Source organism: Chionomys nivalis, chromosome 25 (genome assembly GCF_950005125.1).
Source record: "Chionomys nivalis chromosome 25, mChiNiv1.1, whole genome shotgun sequence".
Classification (NCBI taxonomy): domain Eukaryota; kingdom Metazoa; phylum Chordata; class Mammalia; order Rodentia; family Cricetidae; genus Chionomys; species Chionomys nivalis.
Genome location: NC_080110.1, coordinates 27796331 through 27816728, shown reverse-complemented (window position 1 = coordinate 27816728; position 20398 = coordinate 27796331). Strand labels below are relative to the sequence as shown.

General features: G+C 38.5%; 2 protein-coding genes across 2 annotated transcripts; both read left to right on the top strand.

The window, feature by feature from the left end:
- Positions 1 to 2098: 2098 nt before the first annotated feature.
- Positions 2099 to 3037, top strand: LOC130866385 (olfactory receptor 6C3-like). Its single transcript, XM_057757800.1, has one exon. It carries the CDS (start codon positions 2099 to 2101, stop codon positions 3035 to 3037), a length of 939 nt encoding a protein of 312 aa, XP_057613783.1.
- Positions 3038 to 15518: 12481 nt separating this feature from the next.
- Positions 15519 to 16457, top strand: LOC130866396 (olfactory receptor 6C3-like). The gene has a single exon (XM_057757820.1). It carries the CDS (start codon positions 15519 to 15521, stop codon positions 16455 to 16457), a length of 939 nt encoding a protein of 312 aa, XP_057613803.1.
- The last annotated feature ends 3941 nt before the right edge of the window (positions 16458 to 20398 follow it).

The following is a 20398-nucleotide window of genomic DNA, read 5'->3' as shown; positions in this document are numbered from 1 at the left end:
TGTAGGACAGGTTAGTCTTGAGTTTAATCCCAAGTGAAAAGAGAGAGAATTATCTCCTGAGCATAGCCTGAGTCCATGCCCTAATTAGGAAAATTGCTTGACCAAAGGGAAGCCAGATGGAGTGTTATCAGTTGATTGGCTCACTTTTTCTAGGTCTCTCTATAGTGTTTGGTTTCCAAGAAAGAGGAGTCATGACATCACCACACACGTCTTGAGCTTCTGTGTGCATCCTCCTGTTCTTTAGCTGAGTATATCAGGAATTTATACTCTGGCCAGAGAAGGTAAGGCTGTATTTATGCTTGTGCAGATTTCAATATTTATCTTATCTAGAGACCTTCAACACTCTTTACCTTCTACTGTCTTGAAACAGTATCTGTTTCTCCATGTTCTTAAAGAGTTGCAGGGATGACGATAGTATGTCTGGTAGCACACTCAGTTTCCGTGAAACAATAAAGGAGATTAAAGATGCATTTATTTTCATTTGTAAGGGAGGCTGTTATCAATATCACAAGCAATTCAGCATGAAGTTTTTAATGTGACAGGCTTCAGTGTAATGAAAAGAGTCAAGAACGAGCTGAATGAGAAAAACTTCTAGAGAATATTATTAATATGTTTATTTTGTTATAAATGACAGAAATTGAGTCATGTCTGTAGACTGTATTAACTGGTATTATCACATACACCAAACTGTGTTTCACATTTGTGAAGAAATTAATTTTTATCTATCGTTGGAAGATTTACTATAATGGGAAAATGCAAGGATCCCCGAAATATCTGTTAAATACAATTATTACTATTAATTTTACATTTTACTATATTTTAGCTATCTTGTAAACCACAAAATAGTTACCTCTTAGTTTTGATGACATAATGATGAAAAATATATGTCTATTCCTAAAGAGAAAAACCAGAGACTCAGAGGACTAAGACAAAAAAGCTGGACAGTGCCCATTTTCAGCTTTAGTGCTTCTCCATGGCTGACTGCCTGCCTAGAAAGCAGCCCAACACACTGTGATAACCACACGCTGTGCTGTCTGTTAGCTCTCAGGAAAGAATAGGACTAATGGGAGATTACAGTGTGGAGAATGTGGTTTGATGAAGTAAATCCTATAGAAAAACTTATGTATTCTGTTGATTCTTTGAGAAGGGAGGCACTATTATGCTTTGACACCTTCTGTATGAGTTCCTTTTGGCCCTCAAGAATGTTTAAAGATAAGATTACAAGGTAAACTTAGTAAAAAGAAGATGTTGAAATGATGTAAGTGGCTTAGAATTTACAGAAAGTAGTTATTGACCCCTGGCTCTGTTTAAATTATTTTCTCTGGCTCCTGTTTAAATTCCCACAAATTAAGAACTTGGTTATTTTTATAACTAAGGAAAATCTTGCCTTATTTCTCTTTTGGCAAATATGTTTATTTCTCTGCCATTTTAAACAACCCATATATTAAATTTGAAAATAACCATGACATCCTGGTGGCACACCCTTTAATCCCACACTCGGGAGGCAGAGGCACACGGATCACTGTGAGTTCAAGGCCAACCTGGCTTACAAGAGCTAATTCCAGTACAGACTCCAAAGCTACAGTGAAACCCTATCTCAAAAAACCAAAAAAGGGAGAGAAAAAAGAAAAAATAAAGAACAGTTTTTAGGTTTAGTAAATACGATTGGGTGCTCACTTTGTACCTCTAAATTATAGAAGTTTTAAAATAGTATTAAAATTGAAGTTAAATATTATATATTCAGTCTTGAAAGCTTATTCTATGTGAAACCAGAAAATAATTTTGTATATTAGAAATATGATATTATTAAAATATGGTTACAAAAAGGTATCGTACTCATATAGAAATTATGACTGTATGTAGAATTTCTGTGCACAATCGTTGAAGCAGATTTAAACTCCCATTTACTAAGATATTTTTTTCAACAAGATTTTTTTTGTTTAAGAGGAATTAGCAGAGATTAGAAAATCTTAATGAAAATGTTCCATGGCCTCATTTCTTTGGATATAGTAATAGCAGTATTTAAACTGCTGTTTCTTTTACACTGAACTTAAAATCTTTTTTTTTAATCAATAGGTTCTATTTATTAGGAATCAGCATGAGAAACTACTCTGTGGTTACCGAGTTTGTGCTGTTGGGCATATCAGACGACCCAGAGCTTCAGGCTGTAATTTTTTTCTTTTTGTTCATTGCTTACATATTAAGTGTGTGTGGAAACCTAACCATCATCACCCTCACCTTGCTTGACTCTCGCTTAAAGACTCCTATGTATTTCTTCCTCCGGAACTTCTCCTTCTTAGAAATTATGTTCACCAGTGTCTCTGTCCCTAGATTTCTGGGGTCAATAATTACTAAAGTTAAGACCATTTCCTACAACAACTGTTTGGCTCAGTTATTTTTCTTCATCTCCATGGGAGTGTCTGAGTTCTTTCTTCTAACTGCTATGTCCTATGATCGCTATGTTGCCATCTGCAAGCCACTGCATTACACCGTCATCATGAGTCAGAAGGTCTGTGCCCTTCTTGTCCTCACCTCGTGGCTGGCAGGATTTCTAATCATTTTCCCATTAGTCATACTTATCCTCAAGTTAGATTTCTGTGCCTCAAACACCATTGATCACTTCTCCTGTGACTACTTCCCCATTTTACAACTCTCCTGCTCAGATACAAGGCTCTCAGAGGCACTTGGCCTTTATGTTGCCTCCTTCACGCTGCTCTTCACACTGGCTCTAGTGATTCTGTCATACATCTGCATCATCAGCACCATCCTGAGGTTCCCATCCGCCAGCCAGAGGAAAAAGGCTTTCTCCACCTGCTCCTCTCACATGATTGTCATCTCCATCTCGTATGGAAGCTGCATCTTCATGTACATCAAACCTTCTGCCAACGAACGGGCATCGCTGACCAAAGGGGTGGCTGTTCTCAACACTTCAATTGCTCCCATGTTGAACCCTTTTATTTATACATTGAGAAATCAACAAGTCAAACAAGCATTCAAGGATTTGATTAATAAAGTAATGTTTCATAGAAACAAATGAAGACATTTGTTAACATGAATAACATTGTACCTTTTCAAAATAGGAGGGATGAAACTTTACAGTATGAGCTAATTGGTTTCATCTTTTTAACTATGTATGGGTGTTTTGCTTGTCTGTATACCTGTGTACCTGTTGCTAGCCTGGTACCCATAGAGACCAGATGATGGCACTGGTTTCCCTAGAAGTAGAGTTACAGATGATTGTGAGCTACCATGTAGTTCTGAGAATTGCACCAGTGTACTCTGAAAGAACCCCAAGCCCTTTTTACTGTTGACCCATATCTCCATTCCCTCAACCTTCTCTTTAATTTTAAAGTTACTATGTCCTGTTTTCCATTAAACCTGTGTGGGTATTGTCCAACATTTCATCTGCCTTGAAACATTGAACCCTGGAGGAGGTGGAATCGCTGTAAAATATTATGGAACATTTGATAGTCATCATTATTGTGGAATAAGAACCTGTGTTTTGCTGCTGTCTCTGTCAACAAAAGATGACGCTAATGGTAAAGTGCATTTACACTTGGTGCTATTTCCTCCTCATTATATTCTTCTTAATTTCATTGGGTAAAGTTTCTCGATCTTCATTTTCTTACCTTGATATAAATATGTATTATGTCTATATTCTTTTAGATTGTATATATATACTCTCTCACGGGTATTCCTTTTTGTGTATGTATTTGGGGTGTTGTGCATATGTAGGAGTTTGTGTACATATGTGTGAATGTGCATGCCTGTGTGTATGGATTCCAGAAGACAGTATTGAGTGATAGACAGTAAGAGTGTCTATCACTCTTGCCTTTTCCTTTGAGGCAGGATCTCTCACTGAACCTGGAGTTCAGCTAGGCTGACCACAGACAAGCCACAGGGACCCACTTGCTTCTTTTCCCTTCAGTTCCTGGGACACAAGCATGCATGGGAGTGTGCTCAGATTTTCAACTGGACCTTGAGAGCTCAGTCCAGTGCTCCAATGTGGGTTTCTGTCTCTATCTCCTTCCGTGGCTGGACAAAGATTCTATGGTTATATTCCAGAGAGTCATCAGCCTGACTATGGGACAAGGCCAATTCAGGCACCCTCTCCCACACTGTCCAGGGTCCTAGCTGGGGTCATCCCTGTGGACTCCTGGGAACCCCTCCAGATCCAAGCCTCTTGCCAACCTCAAAATGCCTCCTTCAATTAAGATATCCCATATTTGTCCTTCCTCCATCTCAGTCATCCCGCTTCCCCAAGCTCTCCCCAACCCTCCCCTTCTCTCTTCTCTCTCCATCTCCTCTTCCCTTTTAACCCCCACACCCATGTTCCCAACTTTTGTCTGGCGATCTTGTCTGCTTTTAATTTCCAGGAGGATCTATATATGTTTATCTTTGGGTTCACCTTATTACTTAACTTCTCTAGGATCACGAACTATAGTATAGGCTCAATGTCCTTCGGTTATGGCTAGAAGCCACTAATGAGTAAGTACATACCATATTCATATTTTTGGGTCTGGGTTGTCTCATTCAGGATGGTGTTTTCTATTTCCATCCATTTGCATGCAAAATCAAAATGTCATTGGTTTTTTTTTTTTTTTTTTTTTTTTTTTTTTTTTTTTTTTTACCACTGAGTAGTACTCTAATGTGTAAAACTTTCTTTATCCATTCTTCAGTTGAGGGGCATCTAGGTTGTTTCTAGGTTCTGGCTATTACAAATAATGCTGCTATGAACATAGTTGTATTTTTCTCTGCTCCACTCCCTTTTCCCCCTCCCTTCTTTCCCTTCTCATGGTTCTAATGCTCCCAGTTTACTCAGAACATCTTGTCTTTTTCTACTTCTCATGTAGATTGGATCCATGTATGTCTCCCTTATGATCCTCTTTGTTGTCTAGGTTCTCTGGGATTGTGAATTTTAGTTTTTTTTGTGTTATGTCTAAAAGCCATTTATGAGTGATTAAATATGATATTTGTCTTTTTGGGTCTGGGTTACCTCACTCAATATGATGTTTCTAGATCTATCCATTTGCCCACAAATTTAAAGATGTAATCTTTTTTTGACTGTGTAGTACTCCATTGTGTAAGTGTACCACATTTTCCTTACCCATTCTTCTATTGAGGGGCATTTAGGCTGTTTCCAAGCTATGACTATGACAAACAATGCTACTATGAACATAGTTGAGCACATGTCTTTTTAGGATGTAGTTCTTATTTTAAACTTATGTTTTTAAGTTAACAGCTCAATTTAGACAAACTAAGTAGATTATATCCAGCTACCTTTTGAAGTGTTGTATTAAAATTATATTACATGGTATATTTTGTTGTAGTACATAAAACTAATTTTGTACTGATTAAAAGGTAGAAATTCTTCTTTCTGTATTCATGTTTATTTTATATGCAGATTATGTAGAACTATTTTTAATAGAGTACACTTATTTGTAGGTGGTCTTAGATTATATTTGACATTTGTTAGCTATATGATTTAATGCACAATATACAATTTCTCTGAACAATAATGCTTCATTTATAAACAATAATAAAAATTTTAAGGCCATAGGAGAATGAAGCTAAAAATTCACAATCCTATTCTCAAAAAAGAAAAAAAATATAATGGTAAAATGGTTTATAATGACATTTTGCTCTACTCATAGACTAGTGCTAACTTTTTCATTTCTCATCAGAGAGCTTCCTCCTATAGTATATGGGAGCAAACACAGAGGGTAAGAGACCTTGAAGCATTCATTCCCTACATGGGATGGCGCCCATCAAATCCTTCTCCTCAGAGTACAGGCAACCATGGGAAGAGAAGGCAGAAAGAATGTAAGAACCAGAGGGTGTAGAAGACACCAAAAAAGGGCCCTCTAAATCAACATGACCAAAACTCCTATGAACTCAGAGACTGAAGCTCCACACACAGGGCCTTCACAGGTCTGAACCAGGTCTTCTGATTATGTTTCATGGCTTCCACGTTAGTGTGTTTTTATGGGATTTCTGAGTGTATGAGTGAGTGGGCTTCTGGTTCCTTCTCTTGGACCTATTTCATTCTGTTTGTTTGTCTTGTCCAACTTCAATGTGATATTTTTATCCTATTATATTAAAGAAAGAAAGAATGAATGAAAACCTAGCTACTATGGTAAAGGTTAACCACTGAACTGTCCCTTATACCCATGTTAACCACTGAACTGCCCCCATACCTGTGTTAACTACTGTAATGTACCCATACCTGTGTTGACCACTGAACTGTCCCCTATGCCCACGTTAACCACCAAACTGACCCCTATACCCATGTTAACCACTGAACTGTCTTATTCCCACATTAACCACCAAACTATCCCCATACCCAAGCTAATCACTGAACTGTCCCCTATGCCCACTTTAACCTCTGAACTGATCCCTATACCCATGTTAACCACCGAACTGACCCCTGTACCCATGTTAACCACCGAACTGTCTTATTCCCACATTAACCACAAAACTGTCCCCATACCCAAGCTAATCACGGAACTTTACCCTATACCCGCTGAAGAGGGAAAATCAGTTTTCTCCAATAGTGACTAGGTATATTAACCAATCTAGTACTGGCCTCATATAAAGGAGTAGTTGACCAACTTATAATGAACCCCCCCTTTTTTGTCTGTGGTTTTATTTGGTTATGGTTTGTTTTTTTTTTCCAGGGGGGAATGGGTGGTGTATATGGTTTTATTGACTTTTTTGTGTTTCTAATTCATTCTTTTTTTTTGAAAATTTCCACCTCCTCCCCTCCTCTCACTTCCCTCCCCTCCCCTTTCATTGACTTTTTTTTTCTGTTGATATAGTGGATTTCTGTTTTTGAGAAACAACTTAAAATTTGGGTGGGTTCATGCTTTGTGGGAGCTTAGCCTGTTTAGACGCTCACCTTCCTGGACGTAGATAGAAGACCTTCGTCTTCCCGCAGGGCAGGGAATTTGGACTGCTCTTCAGTATCGAGAGGGAAGGGGAATGGTGTGGGGGGAGAAGAAGAGGAGTGGGGATAGGGGGAGGGGAGTGGGGTGAGGGGGCAATATTTGAGAGGAGGGGAGGGAAATGGGAAATGGGGAGCAGGTGGAAATTTTAATTAAAAAAGAATAAAAAAAATTTGGGTGGGTGGAGGGAGGTGAGGATCTGGAAGAACTTGGGAAAAGGAAATAATGTAATCAAAACATATTTAGTCTTACAATTGTTTTTAATAATAAAATTACAGTGATCAGAACAAATAGTACCATTGATAAATTACAACCACTGTGAATATCCTTCCTCAAATTAATTAATTAATTAATTAGTTAGTTATGTTTGAAAGTAAAACAACAGAGAAGTCGACCAATGGAATCGTATAGAAGACCCGGATTTTAACCCACAAACCTATGAACAACTGATTTTTGATAAAGGAGCTAAAAGTATACAATGGAAGAAAGAAAGCATCTTCAACAAATGGTGCTGGCACAATTGGATGTCAACCTGTAGAAGAATGAAAATAGACCCATATCTATCACCATGCACAAAACTCAAGTCCAAATGGATCAAAGACCTCAATATCAATCTGAACACACTGAACCTGATAGAAGAGAAAATGGGAAGTACCCTACAACATATGGGCACTGGAGATCGCTTCCTATGTATAACCCCAGCAGCACAGACATTAAGGACAACATTGAATAAATGGGACCTCCTGAAACTGAGAAGCTTCTGTAAAGCAAAGGACACTGTCATTAAGACTAAAAGGCAGCCTACTGACTGGGAGAAGATCTTCACCAACCCCGCAACAGACAAAGGTCTGATCTCCAAAATATATAAAGAACTCAAGAAACTAGACTTTAAAAGGATAATTAACCCAATTAAAAAATGGGGCACTGAACTGAACAGAGAATTCTCAACAGAAGAAGTTAAAATGGCCAAAAGATACTTAAGGTCATGCTCAACCTCCTTAGCGATCAGAGAAATGCAAATCAAAACAACTTTGAGATATCATCTTACACCTGTCAGAATGGCTAAAATCAAAAACACCAAGGATAGCCTTTGCTGGAGAGGTTGTGGAGAAAGGGGTACCCTCATCCATTGCTGGTGGGACTGCAAACTTGTGCAACCACTTTGGAAATCAGTGTGGCGGTTTCTCAGAAAAATTGGGATCAACCTACCCCTGGACCCAGCAATACCACTCTTGGGAATATACCCAAGAGATGCCCTATCATATGACAAAAGCATTTGTCCAACTATGTTCATAGCAGCATTATTTGTAATAGCCAGAACCTGGAAGCAACCTAGATGCCCTTCAATGGAAGAATGGATGAAGAAAGTGTGGAATATATACACATTAGAGTACTACTCTGCGGTAAAAAACAATGACTTCTCGAATTTTGCATGCAAATGGATGGAAATAGAAAATACGATCCTTAGTGAGGTAACCCAGACCCAAAAAGAAGAACATGGGATGTACTCACTCATAATTGGTTTCTAGCCATGGATAGGGGCCACTGAGTCTATAATTTGTGATCCTAAAGAAGCTAAACAAGAGGGTAAACCCAAGGGAAAACATATAGATATCCTCCCAGCTATGGGAAATAGTCATGACTGATGGGCAAAAAATTGGAATCTTGGGGGTGGGGTGGGATGGGGATGAGGGGTGATGGGGAGAGAAAAGTGTGAAGGAGAGGATGAGGGGAACTGGGGGAATCGGGGTGAATGGGGATAAAGAAAGGTTGGATAGGGGAGCAGGGAAACTCATACCTTAGGTAAGGGAGCCACCTAAGGGGTGACAAGAGACTTGAACTTGGAATGGCTACCAGATGCCCAGGGCAATGTCCCCAGTTAGTTCATTGGGGCACCTGAGGATAGGGAACCTGAAATGAACCTATCCTATAATCTTACTGATGAATATCTTGCATATCGCCATAGAACCTTCATCTAGCGATGGATGGAGATAGAGCCAGAGACCCACACTGGAGCACCGGACTGAGCTCCCAAGGTTATAATGAGGAGCAGAAGGAGAGAGAACATGAACAAGGAAGTCAGGACCATGAGGGGTGCACCCAACCACTGAGACAGTGGGGCCGATCTATTGGGAGCTCACCAAGGTCAGCTGGACTGCTACTGAAAAAAACATGGGATAAAACCGGACTCTCGGAATGTGGCGGACAATGAGAGCTGACGAGAGGCCAAGGAGAATGGCACAGGAATTTTCATCTGGCGATGGATCGAGAGAGAGACAGAGACCCAATTTGGATCAACCGTCTGAGCTCTTAAGGTCCAAATGAAGAGCAGAAGGAGGGAGAACATGAGCAAGGAAATCAGGACCACGAGGCGTGCACCCACCCACAGTGACAGTGGAACTGATCTATTGGGAGCTCTCCAAGGCCAGCTGGACTGGGACTGAATAAGCATGGGTTGAAACTGGACTCTCTGAACATGGCGGACAATGAAGGCTGATGAGAAGCCAAGGACAATGGCACTAGGTTTCGATCCTAATACATGAACTGGCTTTGTGGGAGCTTAGCCTGTTTTGATGCTCACCTTCCTGGGCCTGGATGGAAGTGGGAGGACCTTGGTCTTCCTGTAGGGCAGGGAATTTGGACTGCTCTTCAGTAGCGAGAGGGAGGGGGAATGGACTGGGGGGAGGAGAAGAGGAGTGGGGTTAGGGGAGGGGAGAGGGGGGAGGGGGCAATGTGTGGGAGGAGGGGAGGGAAATGGGAAACGGGGAGCAGTTGGAAATTTTAATTAAAAAAGAATAAAAAAAAATATAATAAAAAAAAAATAATTTCATTTAATTTTCAAAAACTCTCTAGTAATTATAATTCAAATTTCATCAAAGGAATTGAAGATTAACAGAATTTAAACACTAGAAATCCCATTAATGCTTATTTGTACTTTCATCTTGGTCTCACCAATTCAAAATCATATTTTATTTATCTTTTAATGAAAATAGATTTATTAATTCATTATACTATGATAATGTTTTTCCCTCTTTCATCTCTCCCAGATCCTCTCCTCTCCCCATCCACCTAACTTCAGGACTTCTTTTTCTCTCTGTTAGAAAACAAACCGGTAATTAAGTAAACAAATCAGAATAGAATAAAACAAACACATAGGAAATAACCCAAAGAAATAAAACAAGATACACACACACATCCACAAACAGATACATTCACTCAGACACACAGATAACACACTTACATACCCATAAAAACACAAAATTGGAAATCATACTATTTAAACAAAAGATCAGTGCACAGACAAAGCATTAGGAGTCAAAATATCTCCAAAAATACTACTGAGTTCGTTTTGTGTTGGCCTTTAACTGCATGTGGTTTGCTCCTTTTTAAATGATGTTTGTATACTCAAAGAGACGCCATTGGAAAAAGTAATTTTTCCTATGTGTGTGGTTGTTAAGTAGAGACATCTTGGTTAGAGATGAGAGATCATATCTACTTTCCCCTCTCCGTGCTGGTCTCTATCTGGCTTAGCCTTGCGCAGACTCTGCATGTGGCCACTGTCTATGTGAATTTATCTATGTGTCAGTTCTGTTATGTCTGGAAGGCATTATTTCACTGGTGTCTTTCATCCTCACTGGCTTTTATAGTTTTTCTGCCTCCTCTTCTGCAGGGTTCTCTGAGCCCAGAGGAAGGAAGTTTATCGGAGACAGCTCATTTAGGATTGAATGTTCCAAGGCCTCTCACTCTCTGCCCTTTGTTCATTTGTGTGTCTCTGTATTTGTTCCCATAAACTGAAGGTGGAAGCTTCTGTGATGATGGTTGAACAAGACACTGATCTATGGGTATAGAAGAATGTTATTAGGAGTCATTACATTGCTGCAATCATTTCACAGAGCTGTAGTATTTGGTTTTCTCCAAGGTCCAAGGCCTATCTAGCTCCAGGTTCTTGGCCACCTGGATAGTGTCAATCATGAGTTCCATTCTGTGGCATGGGGCTTGAATCCCACCAGATAGTGGCTGGTTGCTCCCACATTACCGGGCCACTATTGCACCAGTACATCATCCAGGCAGGTGACCAATGTAGACCAAAGGGTTTACGTCTCTTTACCTTTTCTTCTGGTGGTATGCAGAGTACTTTCTAGTACCATGAGCAGTAGTCCGTAGGGATGGAGGCTCTAGTTAGGCACCAATCTGACTTCTCTGCATTCAAAGGTTGTGTAGGTGCTCTCTTCAGCAATAGAACATTACAATCAGTTTGTGAAGAGCCACCAATAGCAAAGCCCTTATGCTTCTTGAATGTTATTATTTTTTAATTTCTTATGAAGTTGGATGTAGTGTTATCTCTTTTTTTAAAGATTTGTTTCTATACACACTGGTTATTGTTATTACAATCATCATTATTAACTCATTATTAAAGTTAATTAATACAAAGCTCATATTTTTCCTAGTGGATTTTTGTGCAAATAATCATGAATAATAGGTAAAAGAAATTATAATGAAATAAATCTTTTAATCATTTATTAGCTTCTGAGGAGTCTTTTTTCAATCGTGTCGGTAAAAATTCTTAAAAGAACCCCAGCTTGATGAGCCAGTTCTGGAATACCTGAATGTGATTTTTCAAAAGATACAGAGTTCTTTATTTTATATACATATCTTCGGGACTCCTCCAATGTAATCCAGGTTTTACTTCCACAGTTTCACACATAGACCCTCAGGGCCTTCAATTGCTACACATTGGCTCTCTGGCCAAGCTTGGTAAGGAACGTGGGCTCCTTGAATCACATTTACAGCAGTTTTGGTTGTCTTCCTTTCTAGGGTCAGTAAATTCTCAAGCATTTTCCTTGTTCAAGTTGGAAGCTTAGATGTGTGGGATCTTTATTCCAGTCTAGATCAGGCCTCCCCTTAATCTTTTTATCTCTCTCATCATAAGCCTTGCCTGCAATATTGTTTCCTGGTGCTCCTTTTCTCTTTAAACTGTACCTTTTGTATTTATTTCTCCATTATTTGACCCTTTTCACTGTTGCCCTGCTTATGAGTGGCCATTAGTAACCAGGTATTGGGTGTAGTGTTGGAGTCCCTAAACATAATTAGACAGGATCAGGACATAGGATTTCTGCCAAGAAATTTGCAGACAATGCGTGATGTCAATCCAACAGAAAATCTACGTGGGATCCAGATGGTGATGCAGTAGTGATTGAGTTTCTAAAATCTTTAGGTCTTATATCATGCCACCACCTTCTCTCAATTTTATCAAATATTAATTACAAGATTAAATATTTGTTCTTTTGGGCTCTGTCTTGCTTTCTATCCCCATTCTTCCATTTTATTTATGTAAGTATTTATTTGTATACAATGTGTATGTGTTTAAATGGTTGTGAAATCTTCCATGTTTGACTGAGACCTTTAACGTTGTGCTGTTGTATGTCAGATACAGGCAATATCTCATAGTTAAAAATTTTTAAAATTCAGAACTTTTGTGAAATGGACAAATTTCTTATGATACATCCAAGAAAATTCCATGACAGAAATAGTTATTTACATACCACTACATTTGATAAAGAATTTGAGTGTGTAGGAAGACCTCCTAAAAATAAAAAAACTCTAGGTTCATATAGTATCACAGTTTAATGATACCAAATTTTAGATAAAAAATTAAACAAGATTTGAACACCTCTTCCATAATATGGAGTAGTGAGAGTATTAAGACCTGAAAAGTGATCAGCCCGTGGCTCCTCTGGAAAATCTAGGCCTCTCAAGCCTTGATCCTATGCTTGTCTTGAGTTGTCATGCACAGCTGCTGTGATTTCATGAATGCATTTGTGCAAAGCTAATATATAATACTTATTTATGAAGATATTTAAGTGTTTTAAAGATATGCTGTTGTATGCTACCAGAGAATGAATGTAGTGAGTAAAATGTGGATCTAACCCTAATCTTAACTAACAATGAAATTAATAAATTATGTGCAAGTCTCCTTGAATATTCCATGCAAATGTTACAAAAGAATAAAGTTGTTTTTTAGATAACTCAACCAGGAATGACATTCACTACTCAGTGTTACCTGAAAAAGAAGATCGAAATGTTGAACATTTTGTGTAATCAATTTCCCATCTGTTTTGTAAAATGTAATAAAGCACATAGAACATTATCTGAGTTTGTGATTGTTTGTATAATATATAAAACAATTTGATATAATGTGTATTTTATTTTGAATACTCAAATATTTGAAATATGTGCATGGCTGCTAGGGTAATGATAGTTCTCTGTAACACTGCATGGAGCACATATCAATTTTTGAAATTAAAAAATACAAAACAAGGGCAAAGTACCACCCAAAGTTTTGAAGATTTTAAAAATTAATTTTAGATTACCAATTCTGCTCTGCACTGGTAGAATTTACTAATTAGTATGTCAAAGAGGAGCCCACTGTAAGGCAGGTTAGTCCTGAGTTTAACTAATCCCAAATGAATTGAGAAAGAATTATCTCCTGAGCATAGTCTGAGTCCATGCCCTAATTAGGAAAATTGCTTGACCAAAGGGAAGCCAAGTCGAGTGTTTTCAGTTGGTTGGTACACTTTTTCTAGGTCTCTCTGTATTGTTTGGTTTCCAAGAAAGAGGATTCCTGACATCACATCACTACACACACGTCTTGAGCTTCTGTGTGCATCCTTCTGTTCTTTAGCTGAGTATATCAGGGATTTATACTCTGGCCAGAGAAGGTAAGGCTGTATTTATCCTTGTGCAGATTTCAATCTTTATCTTATCCAGAGACCTTCAACACGCTCCACCCTCTACTGTCTTAAAACAGTATCAGTTTCTCCATGTTCTTAAAAAATTGCATGGATGACGATAGTATGTCTGGTAGCACACTCAGTTTCCGTGAAACAATAAAAGCGACTAAAGATGTATTTATTTTCATTTGTAAGTGAGGCTGTTAGCAATCTCACAAGCAATTCAGCTTGTGTCACTGAATTAAATGTCACTGAAGTTTTTAATGGGACAGTTTTCGGTGTAATAAACAGAGTGAAGAGCAACCTGAATGCGAAAAACTTTTGGAGAATATTGTTAATTTGTCTGATTTTGTGTTTTAAGTGGAAGATATTAAGTCCTGGCTGAAGACTGTAGTGTTTTATATCTACCTGGTATTATCACATACACCAAACTGTGCTTGATATTTGTGAAGAATTTTTATCTATCGTCGGAAGATTTACTTTAATGGGAAAATGCAAGGTCCCCAAATTATCAAGTAAATACATTTATTATTATTAATTTTACATTTTACTATATTTTAACTATCATGTAAACCACAAAACAGTCACCTTTCAGCGTTGATTTCATAATGATGAAAAATATATTTATATTCCTAAAGAGAAAAACCACAGAGACTCAGAAGTCAAGACAGAAAGAGCCGGACAATGCCCATTTTCAACTTTGGTACTTATCCCTTGCTGACTGCCTGCCTAGAAAGTAGCCCATCACACTGTGATAACCACACACTGTGCTGTCTGTTAGCTCTTAGGAGAGAGTAGGAGATTACAGTGTGGAGGGTGTGATTTAATGAAGTGAATCCTATAGAAAGTTTTATTTATTCTAAAGATTCTTTGAGAAGGAAGGCACTATTATGCTTTGAGATAAAAGATCTTTTTCATGAGGTTCTGTTTGTCCTCAAGAAAGTTTAAAGATAAGATCACAAAGTGAACATAGTAAAATGAAGATGTTGAAATGCTGTAAGTTACTCAGAATTCACACAAAGTAGTTATTGACCCTCGGCTCTGTTTAAATTATTTTTTTCTGGCTTCTCTTTTAATTCCCACAAATTAAGAACTTGGTTATTTTTATAAGTTAAGAACATCTTGCCTCATTTATCTCTTGGCAAATACGTTTATTTCTTGGCCATTTTAAACCTCACACATATTAAGGTTGAAAATAACTATGACATTCAGGCGGTGGTGGCCCACTCCTTTAATCCCAGCATTCGGGAGGCAGAGGTAGGCGGATCTCTGTGAGTTTGAGACCAGCCTGGTCTACAATAGCTAGTTCCAGGACAGACTCCAAAGGTGCAGAGATATCCTGTCTTGAACAACCAAGAAATAAAGAAAAAATAAAGAAAAGAGAAACAGCTTTTAGGTTTAGTAAATATTTTGGGTGCTCTTTGTACCTCTAAAGTACAGAAGTTTGGAAAAATTATTAGAATTGAAGCTAAATGTTATATATTTCGTCTTGAAAGCATACACTATGTGAAGCCAGAAAATAATTTGCATATTAGAAATGAAGATACTATTAAAATGTGGTTACACAAAGGTATCATACTCACATAGAAATTATGACTGTATGTAGAATTTCTGTGTACAATTTCTGAAGAAGATTTAAACCCCCATCTACTAAAATATATTCTTTCAACAAGATGTTTTTTTGTTTAAGAGGAATTAGCAGAGATTAGAAAATCTTAATGAAACTGTTCCATGGCCTCATTTCTTTGGATATAGTAATAGCAGTATTTAAACTGCTGTTTCCTTTACACTGAACTTAAAATCTTTTTTTTTAATCACTAGGTTCTATTTATTAGGAATCAGCATGAGAAACTACTCTGTGGTTACCGAGTTTGTGCTGTTGGGCATATCAGACGACCCAGAGCTTCAGGTTGTAATTTTTTTCTTTTTGTTCATTGCTTACATATTAAGTGTGTGTGGAAACCTAACCATCATCACCCTCACCTTGCTTGACTCTCGCTTAAAGACTCCTATGTATTTCTTCCTCCGGAACTTCTCCTTCTTAGAAATTATGTTCACCAGTGTCTCTGTCCCTAGATTTCTGGGGTCAATAATTACTAAAGTTAAGACCATTTCCTACAACAACTGTTTGGCTCAGTTATTTTTCTTCATCTCCATGGGAGTGTCTGAGTTCTTTCTTCTAACCGCTATGTCCTATGATCGCTATGTTGCCATCTGCAAGCCACTGCATTACACCGTCATCATGAGTCAGAAGGTCTGTGCCCTTCTTGTCCTCACCTCGTGGCTGGCAGGATTTCTAATCATTTTCCCATTAGTCATACTTATCCTCAAGTTAGATTTCTGTGCCTCAAACACCATTGATCACTTCTCCTGTGACTACTTCCCCATTTTACAACTCTCCTGCTCAGATACAAGGCTCTCAGAGGCACTTGGCCTTTATGTTGCCTCCTTCACGCTGCTCTTCACACTGGCTCTAGTGATCTTGTCGTACATCTGCATCATCAGCACCATCCTGAGGTTCCCATCCGCCAGCCAGAGGAAAAAGGCTTTCTCCACCTGCTCCTCTCACATGGTTGTCATCTCCATCTCGTATGGAAGCTGCATCTTCATGTACGTCAAACCTTCTGCCAACGAACGGGCATCGCTGACCAAAGGGGTGGCTGTTCTCAACACTTCAATTGCTCCCATGTTGAACCCTTTTATTTATACATTGAGAAATCAACAAGTCAAACAAGCATTCAAGGATTTGATTAATAAAGTCATGTTTCATAGAAACAAATGAAGACATTTGTTAACATTAATAACATTGTACCTTTTCAAAATAGGAGGGATGAAACTTTACAGTATGAGCTAATTGGTTTCATCTTTTTAACTATGTATGGGTGTTTTGCTTGTCTGTATACCTGTGTACCTGTTGCTAGCCTGGTACCCATAGAGACCAGATGATGGCACTGGTTTCCCTAGAAGTAGAGTTACAGATGATTGTGAGCTACCATGTAGTTCTGAGAATTGCACCAGTGTACTCTGAAAGAACCCCAAGCCCTTTTTACTGTTGACCCATATCTCCATTCCCTCAACCTTCTCTTTAATTTTAAAGTTACTATGTCCTGTTTTCCATTAAACCTGTGTGGGTATTGTCCAACATTTCATCTGCCTTGAAACATTGAACCCTGGAGGAGGTGGAATCGCTGTAAAATATTATGGAACATTTGATAGTCATCATTATTGTGGAATAAGAACCTGTGTTTTGCTGCTGTCTCTGTCAACAAAAGATGACGCTAATGGTAAAGTGCATTTACACTTGGTGCTATTTCCTCCTCATTATATTCTTCTTAATTTCATTGGGTAAAGTTTCTCGATCTTCATTTTCTTACCTTGATATAAATATGTATTATGTCTATATTCTTTTAGATTGTATATATATATTCTCTCATAGGTATTCCTTTTTGTGTATGTATTTGGGGTGTTGTGCATATGTAGGAGTTTGTGTACATATGTGTGAATGTGCATGCCTGTGTATATGGATTCCAGAAGACAGTATTGAGTGATAGACAGTAAGAGTGTCTATCACTCTTGCCTTTTCCTTTGAGGCAGGATCTCTCACTGAACCTGGAGTTCAGCTAGGCTGACCACAGACAAGCCACAGGGACCCACTTGCTTCTTTTCCCTTCAGTTCCTGGGACACAAGCATGCATGGGAGTGTGCTCAGATTTTCAACTGGACCTTGAGAGCTCAGTCCAGTGCTCCAATGTGGGTTTCTGTCTCTATCTCCTTCCGTGGCTGGACAAAGATTCTATGGTTATATTCCAGAGAGTCATCAGCCTGACTATGGGACAAGGCCAATTCAGGCACCCTCTCCCACACTGTCCAGGGTCCTAGCTGGGGTCATCCCTGTGGACTCCTGGGAACCCCTCCAGATCCAAGCCTCTTGCCAACCTCAAAATGCCTCCTTCAATTAAGATATCCCATATTTGTCCTTCCTCCATCTCAATCATCCCGCTTCCCCAAGCTCTCCCCAACCCTCCCCTTCTCTCTTCTCTCTCCATCTCCTCTTCCCTTTTCAACCCCCACACCCATGTTCCCAACTTTTGTCTGGCGATCTTGTCTGCTTTTAATTTCCAGGAGGATCTATATATGTTTATCTTTGGGTTCACCTTATTACTTAACTTCTCTAGGATCACGAACTATAGTATAGGCTCAATGTCCTTCGGTTATGGCTAGAAGCCACTAATGAGTAAGTACATACCATATTCATATTTTTGGGTCTGGGTTGTCTCATTCAGGATGGTGTTTTCTATTTCCATCCATTTGCATGCAAAATCAAAATGTCATTGGTTTTTTTTTTTTTTTTTTTTTTTTTTTTTTTACCACTGAGTAGTACTCTAATGTGTAAAACTTTCTTTATCCATTCTTCAGTTGAGGGGCATCTAGGTTGTTTCTAGGTTCTGGCTATTACAAATAATGCTGCTATGAACATAGTTGTATTTTTCTCTGCTCCACTCCCTTTTCCCCCTCCCTTCTTTCCCTTCTCATGGTTCTAATGCTCCCAGTTTACTCAGAACATCTTGTCTTTTTCTACTTCTCATGTAGATTGGATCCATGTATGTCTCCCTTATGATCCTCTTTGTTGTCTAGGTTCTCTGGGATTGTGAATTTTAGTTTTTTTTGTGTTATGTCTAAAAGCCATTTATGAGTGATTAAATATGATATTTGTCTTTTTGGGTCTGGGTTACCTCACTCAATATGATGTTTCTAGATCTATCCATTTGCCCACAAATTTAAAGATGTAATCTTTTTTTGACTGTGTAGTACTCCATTGTGTAAGTGTACCACATTTTCCTTACCCATTCTTCTATTGAGGGGCATTTAGGCTGTTTCCAAGCTATGACTATGACAAACAATGCTACTATGAACATAGTTGAGCACATGTCTTTTTAGGATGTAGTTCTTATTTTAAACTTATGTTTTTAAGTTAACAGCTCAATTTAGACAAACTAAGTAGATTATATCCAGCTACCTTTTGAAGTGTTGTATTAAAATTATATTACATGGTATATTTTGTTGTAGTACATAAAACTAATTTTGTACTGATTAAAAGGTAGAAATTCTTCTTTCTGTATTCATGTTTATTTTATATGCAGATTATGTAGAACTATTTTTAATAGAGTACACTTATTTGTAGGTGGTCTTAGATTATATTTGACATTTGTTAGCTATATGATTTAATGCACAATATACAATTTCTCTGAACAATAATGCTTCATTTATAAACAATAATAAAAATTTTAAGGCCATAGGAGAATGAAGCTAAAAATTCACAATCCTATTCTCAAAAAAGAAAAAAAATATAATGGTAAAATGGTTTATAATGACATTTTGCTCTACTCATAGACTAGTGCTAACTTTTTCATTTCTCATCAGAGAGCTTCCTCCTATAGTATATGGGAGCAAACACAGAGGGTAAGAGACCTTGAAGCATTCATTCCCTACATGGGATGGCGCCCATCAAATCCTTCTCCTCAGAGTACAGGCAACCATGGGAAGAGAAGGCAGAAAGAATGTAAGAACCAGAGGGTGTAGAAGACACCAAAAAAGGGCCCTCTAAATCAACATGACCAAAACTCCTATGAACTCAGAGACTGAAGCTCCACACACAGGGCCTTCACAGGTCTGAACCAGGTCTTCTGATTATGTTTCATGGCTTCCACGTTAGTGTGTTTTTATGGGATTTCTGAGTGTATGAGTGAGTGGGCTTCTGGTTCCTTCTCTTGGACCTATTTCATTCTGTTTGTTTGTCTTGTCCAACTTCAATGTGATATTTTTATCCTATTATATTAAAGGAAGAAAGAATGAATGAAAACCTAGCTACTATGGTAAAGGTTAACCACTGAACTGTCCCTTATACCCATGTTAACCACTGAACTGCCCCCATACCTGTGTTAACTACTGTAATGTACCCATACCTGTGTTGACCACTGAACTGTCCCCTATGCCCACGTTAACCACCAAACTGACCCCTATACCCATGTTAACCACTGAACTGTCTTATTCCCACATTAACCACCAAACTATCCCCATACCCAAGCTAATCACTGAACTGTCCCCTATGCCCACTTTAACCTCTGAACTGATCCCTATACCCATGTTAACCACCGAACTGACCCCTATACCCATGTTAACCACCGAACTGTCTTATTCCCACATTAACCACAAAACTGTCCCCATACCCAAGCTAATCACGGAACTTTACCCTATACCCGCTGAAGAGGGAAAATCAGTTTTCTCCAATAGTGACTAGGTATATTAACCAATCTAGTACTGGCCTCATATAAAGGAGTAGTTGACCAACTTATAATGAACCCCCCCTTTTTTGTCTGTGGTTTTATTTGGTTATGGTTTGTTTTTTTTTTCCAGGGGGGAATGGGTGGTGTATATGGTTTTATTGACTTTTTTGTGTTTCTAATTCATTCTTTTTTTTTGAAAATTTCCACCTCCTCCCCTCCTCTCACTTCCCTCCCCTCCCCTTTCATTGACTTTTTTTTTCTGTTGATATAGTGGATTTCTGTTTTTGAGAAACAACTTAAAATTTGGGTGGGTTCATGCTTTGTGGGAGCTTAGCCTGTTTAGACGCTCACCTTCCTGGACGTAGATAGAAGACCTTCGTCTTCCCGCAGGGCAGGGAATTTGGACTGCTCTTCAGTATCGAGAGGGAAGGGGAATGGT